Source organism: Geospiza fortis, unplaced genomic scaffold (genome assembly GCF_000277835.1).
Source record: "Geospiza fortis unplaced genomic scaffold, GeoFor_1.0 scaffold10, whole genome shotgun sequence".
Lineage (NCBI taxonomy): Eukaryota > Metazoa > Chordata > Aves > Passeriformes > Thraupidae > Geospiza > Geospiza fortis.
In genome coordinates, this window is record NW_005054326.1 from 6,498,808 (window position 1) to 6,513,767 (window position 14,960).

Here is a 14,960-nt window from a genome sequence, read left to right on the forward strand (position 1 = left end):
AATTTTTGTCACTGGTATTTGAGGAAGACACAGCAAATAGCTTGGGAGTGGAGGAAAGATCCAAGTATTTTCACCAAACTGTACTGCAAATGAGAAGTAATGGATAGATTTGTTGTCTGTTCTTAAAAAATAACAACTCCTTCTTCTTCTTAGGATGTAAAAGCTCTGGCTACAATTCCTCTTCTGGGCTACACAGTGGATGACACTCCAAAAAGTGCTGACCTCCCCCACAGCTTCAAACTGACCCAGTCCAAGTCTGTGCACAGCTTTGCTGCAGACAATGAGGAACTGAAACAGAAGTGGCTAAAAGTTATCCATTTAGCTGTCAAAGGTGAGACTCCAGAATGTCAAAATGAACTGCAAGTGAATTTAGAAGAGCAGCCTGAATCTTCTAAAAGATCTGAATGCTGAAGCACAGGAGCACATGGCATTTTTAAAAAATTTTAGTTGAAATTGTGGTTAACCTTTGTGTTAACCTTTCTTGGCTCAATCAAGGAAAAAAAAAAGAAAAAAAAAGAAAAAGAAACTTCTTACTACCATACACATCTTGGCACTTTATGTTTGGGAACGAATTCTGGTCTTTTTAGGGATCTTCTTATATTTATGTTCTGTCAATAAAAGTGATGTACAGGTCCATTTCAGAGACTTTAAAAAAAATGTGAATGCTATTAAAATACTTACTAACTTTACTGTACTACTTGTTCGTTGTAATGCAATTTTTTTAAAATCCAGTTGCTCTTCAGTTAACATTTAAGAATGCAAATATTTGAAGCCTCCTACTTACATGTTAGGACTTGCAACAGGATAAAAGATATACCTCCACATTGCCAAAATAGATCTGTACTTAAATATGCAGGGACAATTTGGTTCAATGTATGTCGTTTATAGATTGATTTCCACAGTTCTGTACATATGTTGTATTCACTTGTATCTTTTTAATTAAAGTAATGCAAATTGCTTTCACAGGTATATTGGCTTTTAAGGTTTCAATTTATCAAGGAAACAATCTAATGATTTTCAATGTAGAAATAAATACCTAAAATATGAGAAAACTATATATAATATATGTACAGTATTAAAAATGTACAATACTTGATTATTGCTTTGATTTCTTGATACTGGGTTCTTATTAGTGAATAATTTATTTTTTAAAAAGCATGTTTTCTATTTGAAATTAAACACAGTCCTAAATTGAAAAATACTGTTCAGTGATTTGTTTTAATAGCTGACACTTAAAGATCTTGATATTTTATGCATCAAAAAATTAGCAGTAATGTAAGTGGCATGCAATGGACAAATGAGTTCCAGTTGTGTTTAAACAAGTAGTCGCTTTTCTTCAGTGTCCTATCACTGTTAGCTTTTAAGAGTGCAGTAGTTTGTTGCTCAAATGCAGTATGTGGTTTGAGAAAAGCAACAGATTCTAGTAACCTTCTGGGAATGTGTATTTTTGCTATTATGGTTATTGGAGCAAAAGAACAATTTGAACTTAAGTTTTTTTAATTTTTGTAGAAGATTAGGTATTGTAATGCTTATTTATGACAACAATCTTCAAAGATTCTTGTTTTAAAGTGGAGCCTGGTTTATAAAAATTTAGTATGAAGTCTGAGCTTGCAAATCTGCAATTTTATGAACTAACATTATTTGTTTTCTGCTTCTGGATATAAGGACTCACTGGCTTTACAATATTAAGTTCCTTATGAACTTCCATTCCTATGAGTTTTTATACATAGAGACAAAAGACTTCCATAAAATTTTTACTGTAATATCCTTGAGTGAAATATGGCAAACTCAGAGGTAGTGATTGACTATCAATTAAAATCATTGCTGTCTTTCCTTTTTGAAACCCTTTAAGGAAGGAAAATACCTAACTTCTACAATCAGCTTGTCTTAAGAACATTCAGAAGTCTTACTTCTCAATAAATCTGCAATCTGTACTTTAAATCATGTCAAGCTGAAGAGCTCAGGTTCAATTTTGTTAGTAACATGACAGATTTCAATTGTTGGGTTTTTATAATGAGTTTGCCAAGCAAACTATCCACTGAACTCCTACTCCTGCTTTACTCTTTCTGCAACATTATAGGGAAAAAAAAACCCCAACCCATTTTGCATTTAGCAAGGGATTCATACCTGTTTGTAGTATCAAGCACACATGAGCATGCAGTGTCATCATTCCTTCAGAAGAATATCATGTAAGTTAATGTTAGTGGGGTGGATTTTGCTCTCACCTGCACAGATCCAGGATCTACCATATCCTTTAGATTCTGCAGCTTTGCACCAGTGTTAATAATGATCAGGACATGGTGTGGTACTAACTCTCCAGCTGACTTGGTGCATGTCTATTCTGAATTCTCTTCCTTGGGTGCTCCCTGAGTCCAGGTTGTTCTGGATATAATCCTGGTGTTGCTTTTATCTGATGTGCAAGCTCTTCTGTAATTCTCTTTGAGATTTCAAGTTACTTCTACTGGCAGCTGTGTTTACCTTTAGCAATGGGCAGCTCAAGCCTGGTTGGATTCATGTTGGTGAATACCATCAGATTTTTGCCAAGGTAATATAAGATCTCCCTAGCTAATACATGTAATCTTACATATACCTTGGCAAGGGATGGGGGAACATTCAGGTAAGCAAGCAGAACTCTTGGTGGCTCTCTTTCCTTCGTGGCCATCTCCCAAGAGTGGGTATCTTCTACAAGAGCCTCAAGTGCAATTGTGGGATATGGAGAGTTGTCTTCCCACATCCCAGTGTATAAAAACAGTTTTCCATGGTCAAGGTGTGGAGGGTAAAGGAAGAAGTTGCTTTAAAGGAGTTCTCAGATAGGAAGGTCTGAGCTATAGTGAAAATATGATGATATGACTGTAGAGTCAATTAGGTTGGAAAAGCCCTCTAAGATCACTGAGCCAACCATTGCCCAGCACTGCCAAGGCCACCACTAAACCATGTCCCTAAGTGCCACATCTACACACCCTTTAAATACCTTCAGGGATGGTGACTCAACCCTTTCCCTAGACAGCCTGTTCCAATGCTTCACCTCTGTTTTAGTGACAAAATATTTTCTAAAATCCAATCTAAAACTCCCCTGGTGCAACTTGAGGCCATTTCATCTTGTGCTATTGCTTGTTTCTTGGGAGAAGAGACCAATCCCCTCCTTGCCATCATTTCCTTTCAGGGAATGATAAGGTCCCTCCTAAGCCTTCTTTTCTCCAGGCTGAACACCCCCAGCTCCCTCAGCCACCTCTCACAGGACTTGTGCTCCAGACCCTTCACCAGCTCTGTTGCCTTTCTCTGGGCCCACTCCAGCACTTCCATGTCCTTCTTATCCTGTCTTTCATGTCCCAGAACTGGACATGGCATTTGAGGCACAGCCTCGCCTGTGCCAAGTACAGGGGACAACCACTGTCCTGGTCCTGCTGGACACATTGTTGCTGGTACAGGTCAGGACACCCTTGGCCTTCTTGCCCCCCCGGGCACACTGCTGGCTCTTGTCCAGCTGCTGTCAAACCACCACTCCCAGGTCCTTTTCCACCGGCAGCTTTCCAGCCTTTCTTCCCCAAGCCTGTAGTACTTCAGGGCTTGTTGTGACCCAGGTGCAGGACCCAGCACTTGGCTTTGTTGAACCTCTTGGAGCTGGCTTGTCTCATTGATCCAGCCTGTCTGGATCTCACTGCAGAGCCTTCCTGCCCTCCAGCAGGTCAGCGTCTTACCCAGCTTGGTGCTGTGTAGTAAATTCTGTTTCCTCCTGCAAATGTCATTCTAAGCCTATTCCAGTTAAGTGATTAGAATTAGCAGTTTCTGTATTGCCTTATTGTTACAGTGGTACTGAACAGTTGAAGCTACTTGAATGGCAGTATCTCCCACATGAAGCCCAGCATCTGGACACAAGCAGTTTGAAATGGGAGTTGTTTGTTTGGATGTTAGCCTCACATTTGCTCTCAGCCATTAAATTTTATACAGGATAGTACAGGATATTTTATCTACCCTACTGAAACCAGTTTCATGTTCTCATAATCAATTTTTTGGTTAGAATTGTTCTCTTCTGAGTCAGAATGCCTTGGCACTCAAATATATGGTTGTGTGTGTATTTTGTGGGAAAAGTGTGTATTACCAATATTAAAGGACATCAGAAGATGGAGAAATTCTAAATTTAACCACCCTGTTGTCTTCATTGTCCACAGACAAGCCCTTCTAACAACATCCCAAACTTTCACTTTAAATTGTAAATTATGACTGCAGAGGAACAAATACAAAGTTGTAGTTGCTGTGGCTTAAGAATTATGATGAAAGCAGTGAAATTAAAACCATCATTCTAACAAGGTAGAAGCTGTTCCCATTTGAGATAAATTCTTAAATTCTTCAAGGAAAAGAAAAAAGGCATTAAATTTGTGAGCATAAGCTCTGTGTGTAAGGAATAAACTGTAACTAAGCATTCATTCATAATGCATGAATGCATGTGAATGGCTCTGCTGAATTATTTAAGTTTTGCAACTCTTGTGTTCAAGTAATGCTTGTTTCTCACTTTAAAAGTGATCACTCTTCTGTGCGATGTAAAGCAGATCAAAAGTTATTTTAGTGGTTTTATCTGTGTTCAACCAGAACAAGACTTAAATTTATCATTCATATTTTTGGATCATAGCAATATATTTTTGAAATTCATTATTTTTTCCCCCTACCATGGGAAAATAGTGTATCATAATATCTGCATGTCTGCACCATTCCTCCAGGCCCTCTAAAAATTCTTTTTTGGTATCAGGTACTCCTGCTTGGTTGAAGAGCTGCTATGAAACCTGTATTATGTAGTATTTTCAAATCCCTTTATGCCAAGTAGTTCTGTTTATTTCTAAGTGTATTTAACTTATATGTGCAAAAAAGATATTGAGAGTACAAAACATTCTCTTCTATTTGGAATAGAATATTAAACCACTTTAATTGCATGTATATATAGTAGCACCTTTTTATGCAAAACCATCTCAAAGTGCTTTATAAATCTCCTCAAAGATTCTAACTCTTTTTCCTAGAAAAGAAGATTTTTATTGCTCATGTTTTTAAGTTATGGATGAAGGCAAGGCACTGATTAAATATAGAGTAAATACACTACCACCTAAGGAAAGTGTAGGTGAGATTATAGAAGTATGCTCCACAGACTTCCAAGTGGAGTCAGAGGGGAAAAGAATACGTATATTAAAACAAGTGGGAAAGATGTGGAAACACTTGACAGGTTGTTTGGGTTCCTCACCACATAGCTAATATAAAAAATCATCAGCTTTTCATTTCAAGGAAAGATTAAATAAAATTAAGAGAGGGTAGTTATTTCTTATACTGAAGGAAAGACTTTCTGGAAAGAAATAAACATTCCATGTAGAAATAATCCTAAGCAATAACAAAAGGTCTTTCTCCATATAGCTGGTATATACTAGCATGACCTTGCTGGAGCTATTATACCTTCAGTGATTGAAATTCACATAGAATCTGCCTTACATTACATAAGGACACTTGTGGAAGATGAAACTTCCACCAGTTAGGGAGCTGGTGTGATACCAGGTCTCACCTGGACTCACAGAGCTCAGGTGAACTTCAGATGGAGGTAATGGATGTAGGGGTGAATGTAAACAACTGGAAATACATATCCAAAATAAATGATTGGAGAGAAGTAATTTTGTGGCAAAACTGACTACCCTTAATGTAAATCCATTGGTGAAGTGGGCATCGTTCTTAGTCTCTGTGGTGTACTGTTATTTGAAATCTGAAATTAAATACATGGGGTTAATGTTTTTTGCTCTAGTCCGTGGCCCTGTTGGTGTGAGGAATTTATCTAGTTGGTTCTGACCCATGGGACTGTAGTATGTTCCTCAGATAGGAGTTTTAATCTGCTAGTCAGATTGTTTCCTAATTCCTTTTCCCTTAACAGATGATAACATTAATTTAATGATTACATATGTGTGTGTATATACACATATGCATATGTATGTGTGTATATGTATATATGTGTATTTATATATTTGAAACTATTATTCAGATGACTTGTTTTCAAGCAGTATTTTACAATCAAAAAAATACACTGTGCTGCATTCAAAATAGAATGTATAATGATTGTGTTGAGTATGCTTTCCAGAAAAAGATGGAGGTAGATCTGCTATTGTGGCATGTTTACTATTTCAGCCTATAAAAACAAACACAGAAGCCCTCACAAACACGCTAATTCCAGTGAGGCATTTCAATCAGCTTCCTTTGAAACCTTGTGATTAAATTTCTTCCCAGAATAAACTATGGCATTTTGTTTCACCCCTTCCTCTTCCTAGCACAAGTGAATGTAGAACATGCTTTTTTCTCAAAATCCTCAAGCAGATTTCTTTGAATAAAACATGTTTTCAGCCACTGCATAACACCAACCTACTTCTGTTTATAGTTCATCCTCGTAGATTCATTAAGTATTTATGGTGGAAACATTCAGAAAAGAGGGAACTATATCAAAGCATTTTTGCATCTATGTGCCCTGGTATTTTTAAGCCAAATTTGTTGCATGTAGAGAACAGTTTGCAATAGAAATATTATTTTTTTTCTATCTAGTGTATTTTCTATTCTGCAGCTGTTAAGGCAGATTAATACAGTAATTTTAGTGGGAGCTGTATCAGCTATAATGTTTAACATCAGAATTACAGGCTGTAAACGTTCATTTCCCTTCATTATGGAAGCATTTCTGATTTTAATTGCAAAAAGATTTTTTAAAAAAATAATAATTGGAAGAATTATAAATTTGTTTTGGTTTTGCAATAAAGTGAATAACATTAAAAAGGTGAAATACAAATGCCATTGTAAGTTGTGCAAATGTAAGTCGTCATTTTTATGGTTAAGAAATATATGAATGTAAAAATGTTGAAGATATTGTACATATTTTCTGTAATATATGTATATTTGATCCTAAGGTGGGTGGAGAATTGTAAAAATTAAGCACTTTAATTCATGTTGAGTACTTAAAAAAACCAGAAATTTGTATCCTGTAAAATAAAAGCATCATTAAATAAGTATTGCTGGTTGACTAGTTTTTTTTGTCCACTTACCCATTTTGCTGATAAAATCTTTAAGCTGTATTTCTTGTTGCATGTGATGGTGAGGACCAGTTTTGGAACACTGGTATCTCATTTGCTGAAGTGATGGTTACTCACAATTACTGCTAAGTTGGTGAAAGATGTATTCTGAGTTTATAAAGGGTGTATTTAATGCTATGACATCCTAGGTGGGAAAGATAAATGATATCTGCACAGTTTGGTCCAGATTTCTGTAATGGGAATGTGACCAGGATGTTATATGAGTGCTTTGTGGATTTCTGTACCACCGTCTCCACAGAAAAGTGCAAAAATAAAGGAAATTGTTCAGCAGAGCCCCAAATCTTTCTTAGTATTACTCAATACTAAATGATCAGCATGATCTCATGCACTGAACTAAAGTGGTGATGCAAAGCAAAAAATGATCAGGTAATTAGCTGGATTTGCCCTATAACTGTCCAAAACTGGTTGCAGTTGCCTCTGATTTCCATCACCTGCACACATTAAACCTGTTTTGATTGTATCTGATTTATTCTTGGTATTCTTCTGCAGGTGGGCATAGTGTTGCAGAAAACCCAGAAACACAAAATAGACGAAAAGTTACTGTAGTACTTGGTAGCTCCTGATTGGAAAGAATTGCACAAAAGAATTTTTGTTTCATTTCTACATCTTCTTCTCTTTGCACACACCATAAACAAATCAGTATTTGAAATAAGCACTGATTAACCACAGAGGTTAATGCTTCCCTTTCTGTTTATCTAATTTACTGATTTTTCTGATTTTTTTGTACTGTACTCTGTTCCAAGCCTAATTTTCCCCATTAAGCACAATGCAATGCCTTCTGCATAGAGACAAAAATAATAGCATTAACCCTAAAAATGTGCTTTAATAAGAGAACACAATTATAAAACTCAAACTACGGGAAATGGGGCACCACAGGTCCTAATTATTTCCTTTAAATCAGCAGGGTTAATAAGCACTGATACTTCTATGTGGCTGCAAATTGGCCAGAGCCCATCAAGTTGGTGAGGAAGTGGTAGGTGTTGCCTCCTCTGGCTTTCCTGAAGAGCCTGACTAACACTGCCTCACTACCACAGAATTGTTCTTGGCATTGCATGAGCTTCCTGACACAAGAGAAGTGGCAGACCAGCCTTTGTAAACACAGTATTTGGAGCTGGTTAGGCTTAGGGTGGTGTCTCAAATGGACAAGCAGAGGGATCCCTATGATTGTGACCATTTTGTCACCCCCTGCCTTCTTGGCCCTGTGCACCAGGCAGCCATGGCAATATTTAGCCTCACCAGACTCAGTTCTTGTGTTTGGTTCCTTGAGGAACATCACGTCTGTGTTGCATGGTGGTGGTCGCTTTTGAAATTAAATCACTTTAAAAATAATAAATAATAATAAAATTAATAAATAATAATATAAATAACAATAATAATACTTTTCCTATTAAGCTTCCCATTCAGACTTTCTCATGCCTGCTACTGTTTAGGCAATGAATATTCATGAATATAAACATGATTTGTAACATCTGTATACCAGCGGTAGGCTGTTAGCAAGGCATTTACACTCCTTTGTTTGGGATATATACAATTATACAAAAAGAGAAAGTTTCCCTTGTGATCTTCTCCAGAGATGATTTCACACTCCAAAGTCTGGCCATTGTGCTTCTGTCTCAAAAGCACAATGCTCTGGTGTCATGAGCAGCATGTGCTGCCTGCCCCAGTCAGAGTTGGCATGGCCTCCAACCATCTGGATCTTACCAGGAAAATTCATTGATACTTTTTAACTGCTAAATTTGATTTTTTTTTGTTTGCTAAATGAAGGAAATTACTGTTGTCAGAAGCATTTCCTTATGGAATAGATCCTTAACTAGGAATCTAGGGTAAGGGGAATTTCCAGATCCCAAAGCATCTTCATACAAATTTTACTGAATACTACCTTATTTAACTTACAGATTCCAAAGGTTTCTGGATTTGATTTATGCATTTGTAACATTAAAATAACACGTGGCTGAAGAAATGGAGATTGTTCTGGGAGCAGAATCTGGGATTACTCTCTCTTTGGCCACTAGTAGCCTCCTGTTCTCTCGTGCCCCTTCCTACTCCTGTCTGGGAGCCAGGCAGTCGCAGCTCTCTTGCATGGAGAACATGGAAATGAACTTTCTCTTGGGTTCACTGGACACTGAACTTGTACTTCTGATTCTGTGAGCTTGTGTTTGGAAACAAGGCTGGAGGTTTGTGCTCTCTTTTGAACGTTTTAATATCATACGCATGACTCAGTTTTCCAAACTCTAGGTAAGGGGAAATTCCTGCTTCGGGGAAATGGGTTTTAGACTCTGACTGCTACTGAACAGGGGAGCTTTCTCTCAGTGTGAAATTAAATTAATGAGCCTGTGATGGAAGAAAGGATTTCATTGTAGTTCTGTTTCAATGTACAGCCTAGCATGTAGAACCACCTGCATTACCTCTTTTGTCTTGAAAATTTCTTGCAAAGTAAATCCAAATATCACAGCCAGACGTTCTGGGACACAGCATTTGCACAAGGCCTGCCACCTTATCTATGCTGTATTTTGGAAGTTGATCTCAGACTAGCACTAAGTTGGTCCTTTGAACTGAATGCCCTTTAGATGCTGAAGTGCATCCTGCAGTTGTGTTTCACATGGAAAGACCTGCATCCCTATGCCTCCAGATGAATGTGCAGTGCAAAGCAAAGCGTGGCAGGTGAGACATGAAGTGCCTGCTATCATTACTCTTACAAGCAGGGTGGGATGTTGTAAATCCCATATGTTCAATTGTTACCTTGCCAACTTAAAATTGTGCCAATCATAAGCAGCGTGCACAAGAAAATGTGCATCACAAGAATAAGAAACGCTCCTCTTGGCATACTATTTTATCTTAAAAAGACTACAGGAGATGGTCTTCTTTAACAACAAGATCCAGAAGTAGAAGACATAAGCTCAATTCCTCCTGAAGACCAGCAAGTTTTAGTTGAGGTAAGGCTTGGTTGGGATAAGATTTTTTCTTTTCTGTTTATGTTGAATGCTAAGTTGAAATCGAAGTTGAATGCTAAGTGTGCATTTTGTTTAGCAATAAAAGTTATTCACTTGATAGCAGACAGGAGGTTATTGCTTTTATTCCCAAAACCTTGGTCCTTTAACATAAAGAGTCTTCACCTGAAAACTGTACTGCAAATCATTGGGGTGGTGAAAGTCTTTTACTGAAGCAACTGTTTCAGTGTTGTGTTTGTTATTTCAAGTGACCACCCTAGTTACAGCAAGGAGGGAGCGCTGCTGCACAGGAATCCACAAGGATACAGATTTTACCTTCATCTCCAACCTAAGTTTTTATCTCTATTGGCCCCATGAGAAAAGCTGATGTCTTCCAAATACCAAAGTGCTTGGGCTTTGTTACTGATTTATGAGGTTTGACTGCTGTGCTTGCCTTGTGGCTCTTGACCTCTGCTCTCCCCTCCCTTAACTTGAAACCTGCTTCCAGTTTCACAAACAAGTTTTACCAGAAGTTGTCTGACACCCCAAATAGCCAGTGGATTTTCATAAATTCTTCTCCCAGTGTTCAGATTAAGAAAATATAAGGAACTCTCAGTTTTTTAGTTCATATTGTCCAGGAAAGTTGCATCCCTGTTCCAGGATGTTTGTTTTGTCAGAGACTGGGTGTCAGCACAGGTAACACGTTCCTCACACTCAGGAATTCCTATCAGCACTGTGATTTCTTAGAGCCAGCCAAAGCACGTAGGAGAGCTTGCTTTGCTAACTCAGCAGAACTCCTGAAATATGGATTTCAAACCTCTGACTTCTGTTGCTTCTGTGAAAAGAAAAAAAAAAAAGCAAGATTTAGAATCTCTCAGCCTGGGAAATCTGTGTAAAGCAGCCAAACAAAGAGTCATTCTGTCAAGAGATTTCAGGAATTTATTTATCTCATCTTCTAATGGTGCCTGGTGTAAGAAACTGTTACAGTTACATCTGTGACAAGGTTGCTCCAGAGAATACAGAAACATCATCCAATTTTACTTCACATAAAATCTGATCTCTGCCAGACCCATATAATTGCTGTACTGCATGGCTCCAAAAGGTGACATTAGTAAGAAATAATTTATAGAAGTATTTTGCTAGTGGTGTTTCTGCAGCATAAAGCAGTATGAATATATGAGGCACAAATGCTACACTACATACTTGATATATTTCAGTAATAATTCTCTAGACAAAAGAGGATGTCAGGAAAAATGCTTTGCTGAGGTGCTAGTTTGTGGTTTCCTTGTCTGGAACAAATGAAGTAAATGGCAAATGGCTTGTCCATTACTGTCAGTATGCCAGTAAAAAAGACTCAGCTGTCTAAGAAAAATTGAAGCAAATGATGATGCAAAATTAAAAAGAAATTCATATCATGGAGAGAAAAGTCTGGAAATGTTCTCCTGATGTCAAACATAAAACCAAGGAGGATTATATGGAAATTAGAAGATGACAAATACAAAACTCATATCAAATTGAATTTTTGCATTATATATAATTAGATCATGAAATTTACCACCAGAGGTTGTCATTGGAGCCAAGAATTTAGCGTGATGAGACAAAACCCTATTTTATATTAAATAAAGCAATCTAGTTTGCAGTAACATGGAAGAAATATTGAACTGTCCACTTCAGATATTACAGCCATATCAAAATAATTTAACATACAGTTTTAGAATGATCTTATTACTGCATTTTTATATTTTCCCCAGAGGGTTGATGCTGGAAGGTCTTAGGCAAGGTCCTGAAGTAGATTGATATCAGGTCACATTTGGTGTGGCAGTTCCTGTGTCCTCATGTCAATTAACTTCAATAACCAGTCTGACTACTATTTTCTTTATCAGATCTCTGAGTTTTTTGCTCAGCAAGTCAGCCATGCAAATTTAGAGTTAAAGCTACACACAGCCATTGCTTATTAAAATATTTATTGCTTTGGCACAGTCCTCAACAGGGCTGAGGTAACTGCTGGTGCAGGCCATGAAACTTCATAGCAGAGGTATTTCTGGCTCTCACTTTTTAGCCAGAAATGTAAAATGTGTTAAACATAGCATTCTGATACTTTTAAGCTTTATATCTTCTTTAGTACTTTCTTGCCTTCCTTCCTTAATTCACTTCCTCCATCTTCACTGTGCTTCTCCATTGGTGCATCCAGCCCTTGACAGGCCTTTCAACATCTCTGCTGGGCAAGCTGGCTTCTCTCAGCTTGGTTCAGCAACTGATATTTCCTCTGTGTGCTCTTTGAAATATTACACTGATAAAATTCTAAGAATAGCCATAGTGGGGCAGGCTAACGGGCGAGAGCACACAGTGCTTCTGCATGCTGCTCCCCCAGCTCCCAAACACTGCCAGCTCAGAAACAGCCCCAGCTAGATCTGACCCCTACAGGGCTGCTTCTCTACGTGCAATGCATTTCTCCTTCTTAAACTAATCCATGCAACATCTGAACCAATTTAAAGTTTTACTGTCTACAGCATCCTTTGGCAAGGGGCTCAAAAGGTCGCCAAAGCATCCGTATGGGGCGACTCTGTTTTGTTCTGAGCTGGCTCTTACTTTCATTAGATGTTCCCAAAATCTCTCTACTGGAAGGGAGAGTAAAGAAACCTGATTCTCTTTCACCCACTCCAGGTTGCTAATGATTACACAGACCTCTGGTCCTTGCTACCTTGTGCCATTTTTTTTGTAGAGTGAAGGCTCCTGGCTTTCTTAGTTGGTTTTGATATAGAAGTTGTTCCACACCTTTCATCATCCTTGTTGTTCCTCTGTGACTCTCTTCCAGTTTTACACTCTTGCTGAGATGTCCCATTTCTGGTCTAAATTAAGACATAAACCAGGTTTCACTTTCTCCATTTCACAGGGGTGTCCATGAGGTCATTTAGCAAAATAAAAGTAGCAGGAGAAAAGATATTTGCATAGAGAAATAAGGTGATTTTATCCACTTCATTGGGAGTCAGCAGCTTCTTGTCTTGTGCAACTGGGATGCTTTTTTACTTTTCTTTCCTTTCTTCTTTTCTTTTCTCCTCCCTTCCTTCCTTCTTTTCCTTCCAGAGACTCGAGGAAGGAGAGGGGATCAGCCTTGACAGGGAACAGCTAATCTTTTAAAAAGATTATTTGCTGTGTCAGGGAAACACTTCCTTTTGTCCTGGAAGCTGGAGAGGTGGATGCCAAATGACTTTTTGGTATTAATGATTTCTGGGAGTCATCAGCTGCAGGATGCTGAGAGCTAATGACTGAAACCACTGGATAATGTTTGTGTGACAGGAAGCCCTCACCACTAATTCAGGACCTTCTTCCCAAAATTTTACACACATTAACTGCTTCTCTCTGTGCTGAATACACGGAATTTTGGAGTGTTTCAATTTGCTTAGCCGTCTTTATGCTTTTATCACAAAATATTATCCCTCTGACAAACAGTGTGAAATTCCTCGGCCAAGAATGAGAAACTTTGTTGAAAAGATGTACAAATAAGAACACATAGCCTTGTTCTTTCCGTTGACATTTGAGTGTTTCAAGACATGAAGACTGCAAAAGACTAATTTGTATAGAACAAGAATAAGAATTCTAATGCCATCCAAAACTTGAAACTTTCAGAAGCCTTTTTACTCTGTTGTTTACAAGAAAGAAAAAAGTCCAAATTAACACAGTGCCAGCATATTCATAATTTATCTTTCAGAAAATGCACTCAAAGGAAAGACATTTGAAGATGAGATGGGTTATTTGTTGTGATCTCACATCACAAGTCATCCTCTGGTTTCATGCTATCTCTTTTCATAACACAGCTGAGTATTAGATTTCACACAGTTTCCTACTTCCTAAGACACCTCAACCTAACCTATCATTACACATCTAGGTTACAGAATTTCAGATGCTTATCCAAGAGCCTCACAGCAAAACAAAACACATCCCCAAGAAAGCAAACAAAATAAATACAGCTGCTCCACGTGTGTCCATTGCAATCCTCAATATGGGAACAGAAATGCAGGAAAATTCCTTTCACTGTGCAGTTTGTAGGAGCAGATCTCCAGTTCTGTTCTTCCCCAGAAATGACCTCCATAATACCTTGTGAAAAACGCCAATCATTTGTTTTTAAAATTTTAAAAGTTTAATAGTAATAAAATGGTTATAAAAATAGTAATATAATTGGAGTAATAAAAATTTGAACAATTAGGTTAGGACAATACGAGACAATAAAAACAAAGTGTTATGGACAGTCCAGGTGCCTCTTTCTGGGCAAAATAAGCGCGAAAGAGGACACATAGCCCATTGCATATTCATACATCTCCTACATGATGCATAAATTCCATTCAAACAAAGGATTCTGGTCAGTGTCAACTTCTTCCTCTGAATCCTAACAGCATCTTCAGGGCTGAGCGAGGCAGGAAGAGGTTTGTTTCTTCTGATAATGGAGCAAGAAATTCTTTTTCTCTGAAAGATTTAGGTGTCCTGTGGCTGCTATCTCGGTGCGAGTACCTCATTCCTTTCTTTAAAAAAATACATAGTTTCTATTTTAACTACAAAAATTCCATTTTAACTACAAAACTACATTTACCATACTATTAAAATGTTAATACAGCGCTACTAATCAATACAACATAATACATATAGTGAATATCTGCGTAGAGCCATATAGTATGCACTTTTCACATTAGGAAGAATTTGTTCACAGAAGGAGTGATTGGGCATTGGAACGGGAGGTGCTGGAGTCACCGTCCCTGGGAGCGTCTGAGGAAGGATTGGACGTGGCACTCAGTGCCTCGGTCTAGTTGACATGCGGGTGCTCAATCACAGGCTGGACCCAAATATCCCAGAGGTCTTTTGCAGCCTCGCTGATTCTGTGATTCTGTGTAGTAAAACCCGGCAGTTTTTGTGACACAACAACACCGCTGCGCCCGCTCCCGCG

The 14,960-nt window shown here is 38.0% G+C and overlaps 1 protein-coding gene across 2 annotated transcripts in view; it reads left to right on the forward strand.

Annotated features, from left to right (window-relative positions):
• FGD4 (FYVE, RhoGEF and PH domain containing 4) overlaps positions 1 to 2,986 on the forward strand; it is a 67,098-nt gene extending 64,112 nt beyond the window's left edge. For both annotated transcript variants that reach the window (XM_005421062.3, XM_031057006.1), the window contains exon 17: positions 154 to 2,986. In XM_005421062.3, the coding sequence (XP_005421119.1) occupies positions 154 to 411 (258 nt within the window). In that variant the 3' untranslated portion in view covers positions 412 to 2,986. The remainder of the gene's footprint in view (positions 1 to 153) is intronic.
• Positions 2,987 to 14,960: the final 11,974 nt, after the last annotated feature.